Source organism: Otolemur garnettii, unplaced genomic scaffold (genome assembly GCF_000181295.1).
Source record: "Otolemur garnettii isolate 467f Iridium unplaced genomic scaffold, OtoGar3 scaffold00001, whole genome shotgun sequence".
Classification (NCBI taxonomy): Eukaryota; Metazoa; Chordata; class Mammalia; order Primates; family Galagidae; genus Otolemur; species Otolemur garnettii.
In genome coordinates this window covers 40,587,320-40,603,493 of record NW_003852396.1, presented here as the reverse complement: position 1 = coordinate 40,603,493, position 16,174 = coordinate 40,587,320, and the positions used below count along the sequence as shown (strand labels likewise).

Here is a 16,174-nt window from a genome sequence, read left to right as displayed (position 1 = left end):
TGTCCCAGTTTCTCTAGCCTCTTCCCCGTGGGTTCTGGATCACATCACCAAACACCCAGAGCTTCAGCTTTGAGCATGGCCGGAAGGCAGAAACAGAAATAGCAGTGGCTATGGAACTGGCTGCAGGGCAAAGCTAGGCCCCCCTCCCCACCCGTCCTCGAGCCTCCTTAGCTGTCTCCCAGGCCTGAGAAAGGGGCATACAGTAAATGAGGAAAACCACAAGAACAAAAGGTTTCCCTGGCTTCCTGGGAAAGCATCCCCAAAGGTGCCCACCCCAAGGCGTGAGAAGCAGAGTGGCCCCTTCCAGTGAGCGCACAGCCCAGCATGGGAAATGGGCTCGGGGGACTCAGCAAAGTGCGCTGCGTCCCAGGTGCTCTGTTTGCCCCTTCAGTGGGGCCTAACCGTTCCCGCTGCCCAGCCTTAAGGTGGGAGCCACAGACCACTTTGACCTCCCCAACAACAGTGCCATGTGATCACCCCCTGTCCTCCAGTTCAAGGTCAGGGCTGAGTGCTGGGTTCTTGCTTAGGAAGAAGTCTGAGCTCTGATCTCTTTGGTAGCTCCTCCAAAAAGCCACTGGCACCTCAGAGTCCCCACCTGCAGCCATGACAAGAGCTGGGAAATGGCTGAGCTTCAAAAGATGGGGCTCTGCAGGGACCTGGTCCTGGACAGCATGGGCAGACAGAACTGGGCAGCAGGACAATACCACTTCCCTCCAAAGCCAGGGTTCTTTCTGCTCTATCATGCAGTCTCATCAGTGCCACGATCGTAGAGCATAAGCAGCCATCCTCACTCAGGTATTCTTCCTAGTTTCAGCAGCAGTGGCCTCAGAAACCTTCCCAGAGTCTCCAGATGTGCTCCTCTTGCTTGGGTGATTAGCCCGTGTGCAATGCTCAGAGCTGCGGCTGTTGTTGAATTAATTGCTTAAAGCTTTGCAAGCTCTTTCCCGCCCCACTTCCCCTGTGTCTCTGTGAATTAGTGTGGAGCCTGTTAGGATGTATCTGTGATTCTCCACTCATTAGGGGACTGTGTCAGGCTCTCTGGGCATATTTCTGAGATCATAGTGTGGCATTTCCCAGGTGCCCCATATGATCATTGGTAGAACTTTTTGGAAAACAGGCACAAGGAGGACTGGGCATTTCCATGGGGAAGTAGGTGAGCTGAGTGAGAGGGTCTCCAGAGACTCATCCTTCCTATTCACAGGGGCCCCTCTAGGGAGGGCTTGAGCAAGTGTTAGAATACACTTGACTAAGCCATTGGCAAGGCACGAGCACTACTAATTTGCAGAGACATTGGCCACAGCACTCAGCAGGGGCCTGGTGCTCCCGGTTGGCCAGGCTTACATCTTTTAGTTGCTGATTGGTAAAAATATCTGGAGCTCCTGAGGGACTCTGGGCAATGGCTGTTTACCACTGCCATGAAGGTATTTCACTGGTTTAACAACAGGTAGGAACCAGTGCAGACCAACTGAGTAGCCTCCTGGGGCCTGAAGTTTCTTCAGTCTTCAAGTCAGCCCTGGCCCATGGGGCTGCGGTTGGCAGATGTGAGTTCATCTGCATGTTCCTACATGTCTCCAAGCTGCACTTTTTTTGAGACAGAGTTTCACTATGTTGCCCTGGGTAGAGTGCTGTGGTATCACAGCTCATGGCAACCTCTAACTCTTGGGCTTAAGCGATTCTCTTGCCTCAGCCTCCCAAGTAGCTGGGACTATAGGTGCCTGCCACAACACCCGGCTATTTTTGGTTGTAGTTGTCATTGTTGTTTGGCAGGCCTGGGCTGGGTTCAAACCCGCCAGCTCTGGTGCATGTGTATGGCACCCTAGCAGGTGAGCTACATGCGCCGAGCCCTGAGCTGCACTTTTATCTGTGATGGGATGATAAAACCCACGTGCCAGGGGAGGCAGAGGCAGTGCAGTGGAATTAGGGTGCACTGTACGAGGAGGTCAGCTCGGGGTGCAGAAGTTTTGCAGTAGACACACAAGATTGATTGGCCTGCAGTTGGCCATCAAATAATACACTTTGCCACTTTGGAGAGTATATCTTGGGGATGTTTACTGTGCTGGGCTTTGGGATCCATGCTTGTAGGTTCAGAAACTGTTTCCAGTTGATTGGTTAATCCCAACCCTTTCAGTCTGGTAGCCTTCACTGTGGGTCCTCCCCTGCCTGCCTACTGCCTGTTCCAGGCCTGCTAAGACCAGGTTCCCTGGTTTCTCATGGCCATGGCCATCTGTCTAGCAGCCTTGAGGCCCACAGATTGTTCCTGCTCCTGCATGTTGGCTCTGGTCAGCCCCTCCCTCAGATTGCCCTTCCCTGGAATGAGCTTGTAGATCACACTTATTCTTCATGGTCTAGCTCACGCACCCCTTCCTCTAGGAAGCCTTACCCACACCCCCTTCTCTCACTTTAAGGGACGCAATGACATTCTGTACACCTTTAATCAAAGCACTGATTGCACTCTCTAGGCTGCCTTGTCCACTAAATTGTATAGTGCGTGAGGATAGGGAGCAGGTCTGAGTAATCTTCATATTTCAGCACCCAGCATAGCCCTGACACGGAATAAACTTGCTTAATACATTGACTGCCATGCTAAGGAAGATGATTTTTTCCTTGGGACCCACATAGTTCCTGAGATACCCAAGGTAAAGAAACATGTGAGTTATATATGCTTCACAAGGCCCCTAGCATGAGTTACAAACGCACAACTTCCATGGTAGTTAATGTCTTAACTATTCATTGCTTGGCTGATAAGGGATTGGCCCCCTTTGTGGGCAGAGCTGACGGTGAGCTCCAAGGCCCAGGAAACAAGGGAAGCACAACCTTTGGGGAGCCACTCTGAGCAGGGCTGGCCAAGCCGTAGCTCCCAGACCCTGACTATCAAGGGCATTTGGGGAGGAGCAGGAATGACTGCTGCCTGGTTCCCCCAGGGTGAGTTTCCCTGAGAAGTGTCAGGGATGAAGAAGAAGTCAGCTTCTTTCCCCATTGATGTCAGAAATGTCACGCTTTGCACAGACCAGTCAGCGGGACCTTCCCTTTTCAAGGGTGGTGTGATTAGTGTCCGCTCAGGGGTGTCCTCCCTTGGAATTAGATGAGAGGATTTCTGTAACAAGCACCTTGGAGACAAAGAGACCCAGAGGAAGGACAGGCGGCAACGTGTCTGCTGGAGCTCTGGGAACTTCCAGGGCTGGGTTTCAGGGAAGGAAGGGAACACGTGGCCGGACTCTTGGGCTCTCTGTGGCTCCATGGTTTGGGCTAGACATTTCCTGAAGGCACCTCAGGTCAGTTTCTGGAGTCACTGGGTCTTATTCCCTCATATCCCTCTGTACCTGCGTTTCTGGGAAAAGGATCTGGAGGCTTCAGTGGGATCTTTCTGTTTCTGAGCCCTTCCAGGTAAAGGGGGGCAGGCAAGACACAGCTTCCCTTGTTCCTCCTTATCTTCCCTTGCCCCATGTTTTCAGGGTTCTCTGTGCAGTGTCTTGTTCTGGATGCTTGGGAGAAAAGCAGAGTAATTCTCTTGTGCAAGACACTTAGCAGAAGCCAGGGGAGCTGTGGAGGTTGTCACCAATGTTCACATTCCTTCTCAGGTCAACGGCCTGAGAAGGTCCTCAGAGTGCTCTGTCAGTCTGCCTAACCGTGCACAGCCATTCCCTTAGGTGAACCGGGCAGGGAGTTAGCTGCATGCAACTAGAATTTGCCCTGGCCATACCTTCACTGGCGTGCTCCCAGCTGCTGTCCCTGGACCCCTGTCTCCTTTCCATTCTCTTTGAAGGATTTGGGGGGTCTCTAGAAGGCTGGAGGCCTTCTGATTCCCACCATGACCGGCTGCTACAGCCCTGTTCATGCATTTTACTGATATTGGTCAAGCACCTACTAGGTGCTAATGTTGTTCTAAATTTGAGGGATTCAGCAGAGCACAAAGCAAACCCTGGCCTCACAGAGGCCCACTGGTTGAGGGAGACACACCACAAGCAAGATAGATGGGAAAAAATGTCTAGATAGAGATACAGACATACATACGAGGAGGGGGCTGACGGTGGAGGCCAGGCCTTGCTGAGAAAGTGACTTCTGAACAAAGGCACAGAAAAAGAGAAGGAACTAGCCACAGGACAAGGACATAGAGATCAATGCGAGAGCCTCCTATGCTGAGGTGGGGTGTGCCTGGTGCCCTGACGAGGGGCCCGCATGGAGAGGAGAAAGCCAGGGGCAGAGGTGGGGCCAGCACTGGGCCTTGCATGTGTTAGGTGGGACTTTGTCTTTGACATGAGGGAGGCAGAAGGCCATAGGAGTGTCCCAATCAGAGAGGGACAGAGCATCGTAGTGTCCCCACTGGCCCCAGGGTCTCCTCAGGCCCCACTGGGGACTTTCCCACCTGTCAAATCACATCATTGATAGTGAGTCACAGAAGGCAGACTGTGTCACGTAAGTGCCACTCGGGCATCCCATGTGGCTGTCTGGCGAAGCAGCAGTTTCCCTCTCAGCCTGTTTCTCTCTAAGACCCAGACAAGCAGCCAGGGCTGGAGGAAAGGGGCAGGGATGGAATAACAGCCTCCGGGTTGTGCTCAGCAGCCTCCCAATACTCTCCTGCAAAGGCTCTGGTTCTGCTCCAGGGCTGAGTTCTTTGTGCCCTGCTTGACCTCTGCCTTGAACGAGCCCTCCTGGGGGCACCATCGGCCCCCTAGATACACACCTTCTTGAGTTACCCTGTCAGTCAGATGTGCCAAGGAGCAGGTGCCTCAGTCTGAGGCCACTCCTGGGAGATGCCTTGTCCCTGGCTAAGAGATATTTGAGGGTCTGAACATCTCCACATGTGACCAGATACCCCTGGGCCACCACAGCAGTCCTGGCCCAGGCCCTTCTCTGAGGCCTTTCCCCTGTCCTCCACCATATCAAAGATGGTCCTCTGGCCGGACAGCCACGTAAGTCTGCTTCCTTACTGGGGAAGAGAGCTGGCTAAGGCAGGCCTCTTGTCTATGGACATAGAGGAGCCTTCATCTGGGAGGTTGATGGCATCAGCATCTTTCAAAGCTGGGGACCTCAGAGCAGGGTCATCTTCCCCATCTGAACTCAAGTGGTATTGGCAGAAAAGTATCCTGAGGCAGCTGTGGGTTTTGTAGGTCCTCTATATCTAGCATTTTAAAAGAGTTACTATGTGCCATGCACTGTGCCACGCTCCTTATGTGGACCGTCTCCTTTACAGCCACACATGTTCTATAAAGAAGGTACTTTTAGTATCAACCCCATTTTCCAGATGAGGAAACGGAGACTTAAGGGAGACTAAACTGGTACATGGTAGATCTGGAGTATAAACCCTAGGAGGCCCTACAGCCAGTGTTCTTAACCAGTTCTTAAAAGGAAAGAAAAAAATGGAGTTTGCACAGGCAAGACTTTCTTACCCAAGGGGAGTCAAATATAAGGTTGGGGGGGGGGGAGGTGAGTGCACTTTTTCTTAAAGGGCCAGATGCTATTTTCAGCTTCCTAGGTCTGTGCTCTCTGCCATAGACGCTCAACTCTGCTCTTGTAGCACCAAAGCAGCCAGAGATATTATGTAAGCAAATGGACATGATTGCATTTCAGTAAAGCTTTACCTACAAAAATTGTTGTAAAGTTGCCATCCTTGGTGTAGAGGAAAGAAAATGGGGCTTAGAGGAGCCAGAACTTTGTTCTATATCCCTGACCAACTACATGACCTTGGATTAGTCATTTCACTGTTTAGTTTTTGGTTTTCTCCAGTATAACAACTAACCACGCTAGGTTACTTCTTACATGATGTACGTAAACACTATCTGTTAAGTCCCTTGTAAGAGCCACATACTGTGCTAGGAGCCGACAGTGCCTCAGGGAGCAGGTCAGAGGTGGCCTTGCTTGTGGAGTCACACCCATGAGGATGGAGAGGGCTAACCTTGGAGAAGGAGGTGACCTAGCACAGGGCGTGACTCTTAGCAGGTATCCAACAACAATTGCTCCTTTCCCAGTGCAGTGCCCCCAGCTCATCTTTCAGGACCCACTGGCTTTGAATTTGTTGTCATTCATATCCACACTGAGCAAAACGGTAGGAGCATGTGGTACCACCAGGACTTTAATATGTTTATAATACATTATTATGCAATGCAGGCCTAATTCTGAATCATAATTTTTTCATTAACTGATCTCATTTTACTTGGTAATACCCATTTAGATATTTGAGAGCAATAAAACTACATTTCTTTTAAACATTATATGATTCAGTTGGTTCACTGATTTAGATTTTTAATGCCCCCCGTTCTAAACGGATGAGTCATACATCTTTTTAGAGATAACAAGGACCTTCAAGATCATGCGTGCCTCCCTCCAAGCACGCCTAGTAGGGGCAAGGAATGAGCAAACGCAGCCGAGTCCTGGGATGGAGCCTTGGGCAGGCTGCCACGGTCCTGCTAACTCCACTGGGTCTTAGATACATGTGCATGGTTTGCATTGTATTCCTCGGTGTATCCTAATCTGGTTCATGTTTCTCTTTCCTTTTATATCTTCAAGGAAAATTAGGGACTGAGGTGGCACGCCATGTTTGTCTTTGGAATCCACTGCCACGTAGAGGTACTGTGGTTCAGTGGGAGGACCACTGCCCAGGGAGGCAGACTTCCTGAGATTGAATCCCAGCTATTGCGCTTTCTTCTGTGTGATGCTGGGCGAGTTTCTTACCCTCTCTGGGTCTCACTGTCTTCATAAAATGGAGGTGATAATAATTCCCACCATACAGATGAGATGAGTTGATATGTGAATAGTGCTGAAAACAGGACCCGGCTTATGGCAGGAGCATGCACTCAGCACAGGTTAGCAATGATGGCTATGACAGGAGTCACGTGAGTGTCCAGTCTGGAGGCTGTGGCGCAGAGGGGAGTGGTGCCTTCTGCGTGTTCGTCCACTGAGTTCAGCCAGCACTAGGAGTTGTTCACACATTTTTCTGTGTCTCTGTCACTGAGGTCTCTGGCATCAGCACACTCACTCTGCTTTCACAGACCTGGGCTAAGGGCCCTTCTGCTCTTGATGGCCTCTGTGCACTTCCAGTGATGGGGGCTTCCTTCCTCCTCCCATGGTAAGAGGAGCCTGGGTGTGGGAAGACTCCTTCTTTTATTCCCAGGCCCCCTCCTTTCTCCCACATTTGCTCACAGGCAAGTGCCCCAAGGAGAGGTGGCAGTCTGTAGCCCTGAGTTCCCAGTCCCCTTGCCTGACTCCAGCCTACATCTTTAGGTGGACTATACACTCCTTGGGTCCACAGAAGCAGCTGAGGGGACACTGGCAGCGTCCCCAGTCTGTCTCTCCCAATGCTGACCTGCTGTGTCTCATTCCAGGCTCTGGGATGCGTCTCTTCCTTCCTCACCTGTTTATGAGCATAGCAGCTGCTGTCCAGTGTGCTTAGCGTCTTTGTCCAGTTTCTCTGACTTCTGAATGCTTTACCTGACTACCTGTTCCAGGAAACTAATTCCAAAGTCCTAATCTCTCAACCCATGCCTTGGCAAGATCTATCTGTTACCCCTCCCCACCATGAAAGAGATTTAAATGACCTTCCTTGGCTATAATACCTTAATTACCATGTATTATGCACCTGTTGTAAGACCTATGCTGATCTAAGTGCTTTACACACATTATTTAATGTAATCCTCAAAAACCTCGGGAGAGTGGGTGGTATTATTACCCCCATTATAGTTGGTGAAATTTGGAACTAGAGAGGTTGGATGTTTGCCATGGTGTAGCAGTGATTTGAATCCATGACTGTGTGAATCCAAAGCCTCTGCTCTTATAAGTAATAATGCCCCCGTACTTTCTGGGTAAGTTCCTGGGAAGCCGTGAGCTGTCCTTGCACTGGAGTTGGGCTGCCTCCACAAAGTCCAACAGGGTGCCAGTGATTAGGGCCTCGAGTGTGGGACGGGCTGGGGTGGCTTGGCTGTCACCTGTGTCACTGATTCACTATTCTGGTGGGCAGTGTCTGAAAGCAGCAGGAGGCAGTCTGGCCAGGGGTGCTCACACCCAGGTCAGGGTCACCTTCAGGCAACTCATGGCAAGACAAGACAGTGGAGAGGGAGCGGGCCGGCAAGACTGGGTAGAGGGGTGGACCCCCAGGTCAGGCACCTGAGTGCTCATGCTCAGGGTAAATAGGGGATGGAGGTGCAGGCTGGGGAGAAAGAAGCAGAAGCCCAGCTCAAGGGCTGGGGCCAGTATCTCTGGCAGGGAGGCAGATGGGAAAAGGAGGGGCTTCTGACTTAAAGCCACGAAGCATCTGCTCCTTGGTAACCCTGTGAGTTATATTTCGTTATCTCTACACCTAATGGACGGGGATGGATGAATGGATGGATTCAGGGATGAATGAGTCTTTGGGAAACATGAAAATTCTAGTCTCTCCTTTCTCCCCTCCAAAGAGGTAAAGATTGTTTGACCTAGGACTGCTGTGGGAAAGGGGTTGTCATGGCATAAACAGGGGTCCACTCTGACCCACTGTCTTCTGTTCCTTCTTTCTCCAGAGGCTCCTGCTAGGCCTGAGGAGGCAGAGACTGAGCCCTTCACAGACTCCTCTCTGTTTGCACACTGGGGCCAGGAGCTCAGCCCCGAAGGCCGGCGTGTGGCTCTGAAGCAGTTCCAGTACTACGGCTACAACGCCTACCTCAGTGACCGCCTGCCCCTCGACCGGCCCCTGCCTGACCTCAGACCCAGTGGGTGAGCAGAGTCAGTGACCCAGCCCTTGTCACCTGCCCATGGGGAGATGGGGTCCTCACAGTGCTGGGGTCTGGACTCCTGGGTCTCTTTCCTGCTTCAGCCAGGGTCTGTCCCCACAGCCTGCATTAGGCAAGTCACTCTCCTCTTCCCTTAGCCTCAGTTTCTCCATCTGCTGAGTAGGGAGACAACTTTCTTCCATTAGAGATTTTGAGGATTAGTAACCTAATTTACATTTTTTTTTTTTTTTGAGACAGAGCCTCAAGCTGTCCCCCTGGGTAGAGAGCTATGGCATCACAGCTCACAGCAACCTCCAACTCCTGGGCTCAAGCGAGTCTCCTACCTCAGCCTCCCAAGTAGCTGGGACCACTGGCGCCTGCCACAACCCCTGGATATTTTTTTTGTTGCAGGTCATTGTTGTTTGGCAGGCCCAGGCTGGATTTGAATCTGCCACCTTAGGTGTATGTGGCTGGCGCCTTAGCCACTTGAGCCACGGGCACCGAGCCCCTAATTTACTTCTTAAGGGCACCAGAATCATCTGGCATTCTCTTTAATATGCCTCTTTAACCCAATTAGTTGCATTCTTATGAACGATTTTTTTTTTCTGTTAAATGAGTTTTTAAAGTACATCCATCTTGCATGGCTAACAAGTCATTACATCTAACAGAGAAGTCTGTCTCGGCTTCTCTCTGTGTTACAGAAGGATGTTCCTTTAAGGTTCAGTAAGAATTTTTATTGCTCCTAATTATTAAAAATGTGGGCACGTACCACAGTTGAAAAAAATCTCATTAACTTTTGCAGCTCCCCCCACACCTTCTTTTCCCCTCTTTCTCCTTATTTTTAAAATCATCTCAAAGCTGCAAGCCATAATGAGCTTATATTTGGAGTCTTTTGGAAAGACCTTGTTGCTGGGTTTGGAGACTATGTTCTTTCAGCGGGAGATTCAGTTCAGCTCCATGGACCATTATTGAGCACCTGCTGTATGCTCTATAATTGAGTAGAGTTGTTTCTGGCCCAGGGAGACCCTGGCTGGGCTACTGGGATGAAAGAGCTGAGGATCTGCAGAGAGAGAGATAAATATGTATCCATTTAAAGGTTATTTATTAAGCACTTGGTGATGACAGCACAGTCTATGTACAGGGAGAAGAGAGCAGTGGATAAAATAGGAATCCCTGCATAGCGTGTTAGACGGTGGGAAGTTCTATGGAGAGATAAGAAGTGGGAGAGGGAGGGAGAAGGAGGCAGACCCCCTGGGTTAGGAGTGGGGAGTAGCAAGTTTTTATAGGTGGTCAGAGAAGGCCACACAAAGAAGGTGACATTTGAGCAAATGACCTAAAGGGGAAAAGGAAGTAACCCATGGGGATTCTTGGGGCAGAACTTCCCAGGCAGAAGGACCAGCAAGTGCAAAGGCCCTGAGGTAGATGTGTGCTTGGCACATTTGAGGATGAAGGAGGCCTGTGTGGCTGGAACATGGAGCACAGAGGGCAGTGGTTGGAGATGCACTCAGAGGGGCAACAGGAAGCCCTTAAGTAGGACAGTGGTTCTCAACACTGGCTGCACATTCCATTCAGTAGGGGAGCTTAAAAAATCCCCATGCCAGGACCACATCCCAGACCATTAGATAAGCATTTGCAGGGGTGCCACTCAGCATCAGTGTGGTTTTGAGCTCCTGGAGGATTCCTTTAGCCATGGTTAAGAATCACAGAAGGTCTTTGTAGGTTGCTGTAAGGGGTGTGGCTTTTACTCTGTGAGGTGGGGTCATGGGAAGGGCTTGAGCAGATTAGTCATATGCTCTGATTGTCACTCACAAAGATCCCTCTCACTGGTGCTGAGACTAGACAAGCGGCAAGGCTGAGCCAGGAGACCAGTTAGGAGACCTTGTCTATCCAGTTGAGAGGCAATAGTGACTTGGACACCAAGGGAGCAAAAGAGGTGCTGGGATGGGGTTAGATTTGGGAAATATCCTGAAGGTGACTTCAACTAAGCCTGCAGGAGATGCTGCAGAGACGACTCCTGGAGCTGGGGGAGGTCTGATGTGAGCAGGTGGGAGGGGCTCTACAGAAGGGGCTCTCAGGAGGAGTTGGCCCTCAGGGACCTGGGATGTGACCTTGGCCATGACCTTGGCCAGTAGAGGAGCTGTGGACTTAGCAGCCAATCTGGCACAAAACACAATACATGTATGCTCAAAATTAAGGGAGAAATGGAAAGGAAGCCAAGGAAAGGCACATCTTACAGACTGCCACCTGGTTATAACAGTAACCAGCACTTACACAGGGCTCACTGATAATACCTCCCCATGTGGCCACTGCAGTGAAGGAAGGTGGGCAGTAGAGTCTCTTCCCATTTCTAGCTGAGGGAAGTGAGGAGCAGAGAGGGTGTTCTGTCTGAGGTCTCACAGTCTGACAAATAGCTGAGCTAAGCCTGGAACCATGTCTCCAAATGCCAGATCCTGCCTTTACCGGCGGCCTACCACTGTTTGTTTTGACTGTGCACAACAATGTTGGAACCCCCTTCATCTGTCACTGAGAGAGGCAACCTGCCTGCTGTTGCTTCCAGTAGGATTTGCCTTAGAGAACGAGGGACTCTGAAGGAGTCTCGCTGGACAGACTTCTGCAGTTTCCTCCTGAGCTGCTGGAGAGGGGAAATCGTCCTAATGGGAAGACCTCTCTGTACAGAGCTTTACAGTTTGTAGGGCTGCCCTGCCTCCCTGGGGCGCCAGGCAGCTTCAGTTAGTCCCTTTCTTAGGCAGTAAAACTGAATCTCTGGTACAAGGCAGAGCTGAGCCTTCTCGTTTCTCAACAAGGTCTCCATGCAAGCGACTTCATCATCAGGTGATTTCTCTTTGCACATGGACTTGGAAGGCTCTGTCTAGTTCTATTTCAGCTCATGTGCCAAAGGCACACCCACAAGACTGGAGACTTGTTGGTGGACCACTCACAACAAGTGTGTGCTTTGGTAAAAACAATGCCTCCTTGTGTCTGTTAATTTCCATAAAAACATTCCTGCCTGGTAACAACGCCATTGCTTGGCTCTTCTGTTTAATTCATTTTAGAAACATCGTTTCAATAACTTCACTCTCATCCTATTTCAGAGCACACTGGCAAACATTTGTATAGCATGAGCCATGTTTTCAGACACGTGTTTGTCACTTGCTTTATGGTAATTCTTTGAGTCCTTCCAGAAACCTTCTGAAGTAGGTATTACGATTGGCTTTCATTTTATGGAAGAGGAAGATGAGGCATGGGGAGTTTTTTTTTTTTTTTAAATCTCCTGCCCAAGGTCACTACTGGCAGAGCTGGGATGTGAACCCAGGCAATCTGGCAATAGAATTTGTTCATTGAATCATCGTATTATACTGCCTTGACGTTTCAGTTTGTGTTCCTATAATTAGGTGTGGGCCTGCCTTAGCAATAGCACTAAGTGTTTGCTTGCTAGTTTGAGAAGGAGCAAGTTCTCCTTCTCCATGTTGGAAAAATTGTTTTAGTGAACGTAAAACCCATTCCCAAGGCTCAGAAGGATGCATGGGCTCCAGTTGGTGCTGGAATTTGGATTGAGGTGGTGTGGGTGAGTCTGGGGAGAGGAAGCCCATGTTCACAGTCAGTTCCAGAAGAGTCACGCTGGGTGTCTTGGCTTCAGCCTGAGCCGCTGGACCTCTTGTTCACTCCTATTTTCTCTCAGGGACTTCCGTCCTTGAAGGGTTCCTTGGATTCTGCACTTTGCTCTTGGTACTCTTCGTGCTCTTCTGAATTCTAACCCTGGATCAGGGAGTGAGTGTTCAAGGTCCTGCCCAACCCTCCCATCCAGCACCTCTGGCTGATCCCTCATTTTGTCTTTTTTTTCTTGGTCCTGAAAGATGTAATCGGACTCACCTTTTCTGACTGAGATAGAGCCACACTGCTCAGGACTTTATACACAGGACAAGACATAACCAAAAAGAAAAACTTCCATCCAACTTGTTGCTAGGCCTCATTAATTTATTTCTCCAGCTGATGTTTACGGAGCACCCAGTTTGCACCAGGCACCCAGCAAAGGATTAGGCAGACAGAGCTCTTGGAGATTACTCTGAGATGGGAATCCGAGTGGAAGGTGGAGGAAGGGCGGGGCAGGTGATCAGAAAGCTTCTTGGCATCTCTCAACCCTTGTACAGAGGAGTCATCCTCACAGGCTCCTAGTAAGGCATGAACATGGATTTGATGGCCGTGGAAGCCCTGTCCCTCCCTGGCCTCTGTGCAGGGAGGCTGGGCCTGGAGGGTGGCTTGTGCAAGAATCCTCCTCTTGCCGATTGTGACTGCCTCCCTCCCTTGGGGAAGGAGGGCCATAAAATGCAGCTGTTTTTCCAACCTCATCTCTGCAGAGATGGAGATGTGAGAAAGGGCTCAGGAAAGTCTCTGCCCAAGGGATGGAGAAGGAGGGCACTGAGGAGTTGAGCATGGGTTTTGGGGAAGAAAGATCATATAGGGTTGGAGCAGGGAGGCAGTCTTGGGGCACTGAAGGAAGGGTGGGCTTCCCACTGCAGTGGCAGGTGGCTCTGTTGCTTGGGCTAGACTGGAGTGGTGTTAGCCTAGCTCACACCAACCTCAAACTCATGGGCTCAAGTGATCCTTCTACCTCAGCCTCCCTAACAGCTGGGACTACAGGTCTGCACCACCACAACTGGCTAATTTATCTATATTTGTAGAGATGAGGTCTTGCTCCTACTCAGGCTGGTCTCCAACTCCTGATCTCATGTGACCCTCCCTCCTCAGCCTCCCAAAGTACTGGGATTACAGGCATGAGTCACCATGCTTGGTCCTTATGTCATATTCTTCGATGCAAACAGTGGCTGTTATTTCCAGATACGAGCCACAGGAAAGTCTAAGGAACAAGCACCTCATCAAGTGGGGATTGTAGGTGTGGGTGGAAGAAGCTGGAGTTCCTGGTCTCAAGCTCCAGGGCTGCTGTGTTGCTATGGCGACTCTATGGCCACCCTCCAAGGCAGCTCAGGGCAGAGCCTCTGGCAGGTGCTACTTCCTGCCTCTTACTGGCGGATCTTCAGAGCCTCCTGAGCCTTGTCATAACAATTTTGCCTTCCTCTCCAGTGTCCCCTGAGGTCCATGTCCTTCCTCCCTAAGGGTTAGGGTAGAGTAGCTCTTGGGCTAACGGGTAGGTTAGAGCCTGTGGCTGGGGCTTGAGGGGTTGGTAAAGGTGGTTAGAATACTGTCTGCAGCCCTAGGATCTCCTCATAGTCCATGAAGGAACCCTGGGTTGGGAACTGGAGAGGTCCTGTGTGAACCTCAAAGTGGGAAGGAGCAGGACAGGACTGCAGCAAAGACAGGAGACAGCCCAGAACCAGGGGTGCTTGTCTCCTGGGGAGCAGGTTAGGGACCACCCAAGGTGGCTGTGTTTGCTGCCAGCATTGTGGGTATGGCTACAGGTTTACCTGTATGAACTGGATGGTCGTGGGGTCTGGGTGAGCAAGATTATTTTAGAAGTACAGACTCTAGATGAACATCTGAGATCTTTGAACAAAATCTCTGCAGAGATCTCTGGCTTCATAGGTAGGCAGAATAGTGGCCCCACAAAGATGTCCACATACTAATCCCGCAAACCGTTATCCGTTATGTTGCATGACAGAGGGGAATTAAGGTCGGTAATCAGATGACTAAAATAAGGAGATTTTTCCTGGATTATTTTGGTGGGCCCTGTCTAATCATAAGGAGAATTAGAAGTAGAAGAGGGAGGCAGTCCGAACCAGAGAGATGGCAATGTGAGAACAACTCGACCAGCCAATGAGGGCTCTGAAGACGAGTCCACGAGCCAAGGCAAGGGGGCATCCTGTAGACGCTGGACAAAACGTGAGAACAGTCTCTGCCCAAGAACCTCCAGAAAGCAACACAGTCCTGAAAATACCTTGATTTTAGCCCAGGGACACCAGTGTTGGACTTCGACTTCCAGCACTATAAGATGATAAATTTGTGTAGTTTTAAGCCAACAGGTTGAAAATACTTTGTTACAGCAGCAATATTCGCACTAGGAACTTGGGTGGTTAGAAGGGCTTTGTGATTGGTTTAATGCTTTGCTGTCGCCGTGATAGAATTCTCAGTAATAATTTTTGAACAAGGGGGATTGCATTTTCCTCTTGCACTGGGCCCCACAAATTGTGTAGCTGTTCCTGGGGTTGGAGTGTGGCTCCAGAAGAAGCAGCTAGGATCCCGAGTGTTGGACCATCTGGAGATGTTGCCCATGGGCTAATGATTGGTGCTGTATCAATGCTTACATGCCTTTTCTCATTTAACTTTATCCACACATCTCTCTGAGGTAGTTATTATTATCCCCATTTTATAATGGAGAATACCAAAATTTGCAAGGTTGAGAAACTTCTCCAAGTTCCCACAGGGGCTACAAAGGAGAGCCTGCATTTTTACCAGGGACTTGTGACCCCAGGACACTACCTTGTCACCTTGTCCTGCCCTCCCAGGTGAGTTTTTATAGTTTGGGATCTTGGCCCTGGGAGAAGACCCAGAGGTCTATGGAAAGTGTATCCTTTGTGAAGACAGCTTCAGGACAAAGGGCTAAGAAACATACTTGGTACTGATTCTGCTATTTCATTGAAAATGCTAACTGTACAGATAGTTGAGGGGGGAGTACTCTTTAAGTATGCTGGGAAAATGCTCTGGTTCTTGTTTATATTAGGGTCATTGTGGTCCAATAGTATGATGTTCTTAAAGGACATGTAATCTTGGGCTATATTAATAGAAGTATGATGTCTTAAAAGAGGGAGGTGATAGTTTTGTTCTACTCTGCTACGCAGATCACAGCTCCAGAACTGAATTTTAAAAGATACAGAGAAAGTATTTAGAGGAGGGCAACCCAGGAGAGAAACTGGGTAACACGAGAAATAGATGAAGTTTCTGATACAGTAGTAGTTAAAACCCTGTGTTCTGGGTTCCAAGGGAAGGTCCCTCATTTATAAGCTGAGTGACCTCCAGCAAGTTACCAGCGTCTTTGTGCCTTGGTTTCTTTGTCTATAAATTAGGGGTACAAAGGTTGAATGTGTAACACATTGCCCGACACAGAGGAGCTGCTATTTAACTTTGTACTTTTATTATTTAGATCTCTGTTTTGTGAAATAGGTGACTTGGGGAGACGTCTCTGCTATAAACTAGCAGAAACACATGACTTTCACTACCCGAAGGACTGCTGTGTGGACAAGGAGAACATGGGACAGGGCACTGTCCTGGCAGCAGATGACAGCAAGGCCAGATAGACACCCCAGGGCAGATCAGGTAGAGGCTCCCAGAGAGTGATTTCTCCCCAGCACCAGAGTTTTAGACATCAAAGCCTAGCCCTGAGCCAGGCTTTGTTGGAGACCAAAGCTATACCATTCTCCTCTGGGACCTGCCCTCCCCTTCCCCAGCAGATCCTTGGGCCTGCCCTTCCCCTGCTCAGCTGATCTGCCCCGCCCCATGTTTCTCAGCTCTAATTGCCACGGCCTAGCTCACCAATAAGCCCACCACAC

General features: G+C 50.0%; 1 protein-coding gene across 1 annotated transcript in view; it reads left to right on the top strand.

Moving 5' to 3' along the window:
- GALNT18 (polypeptide N-acetylgalactosaminyltransferase 18) overlaps positions 1 to 16,174 on the top strand; it is a 326,911-nt gene that overhangs the window by 162,203 nt on the left and 148,534 nt on the right. The window contains exon 2 of the mRNA XM_003781103.3: positions 8,487 to 8,679. Coding sequence (XP_003781151.1) covers positions 8,487 to 8,679 — 193 coding nt within the window. The remainder of the gene's footprint in view (positions 1 to 8,486; positions 8,680 to 16,174) is intronic.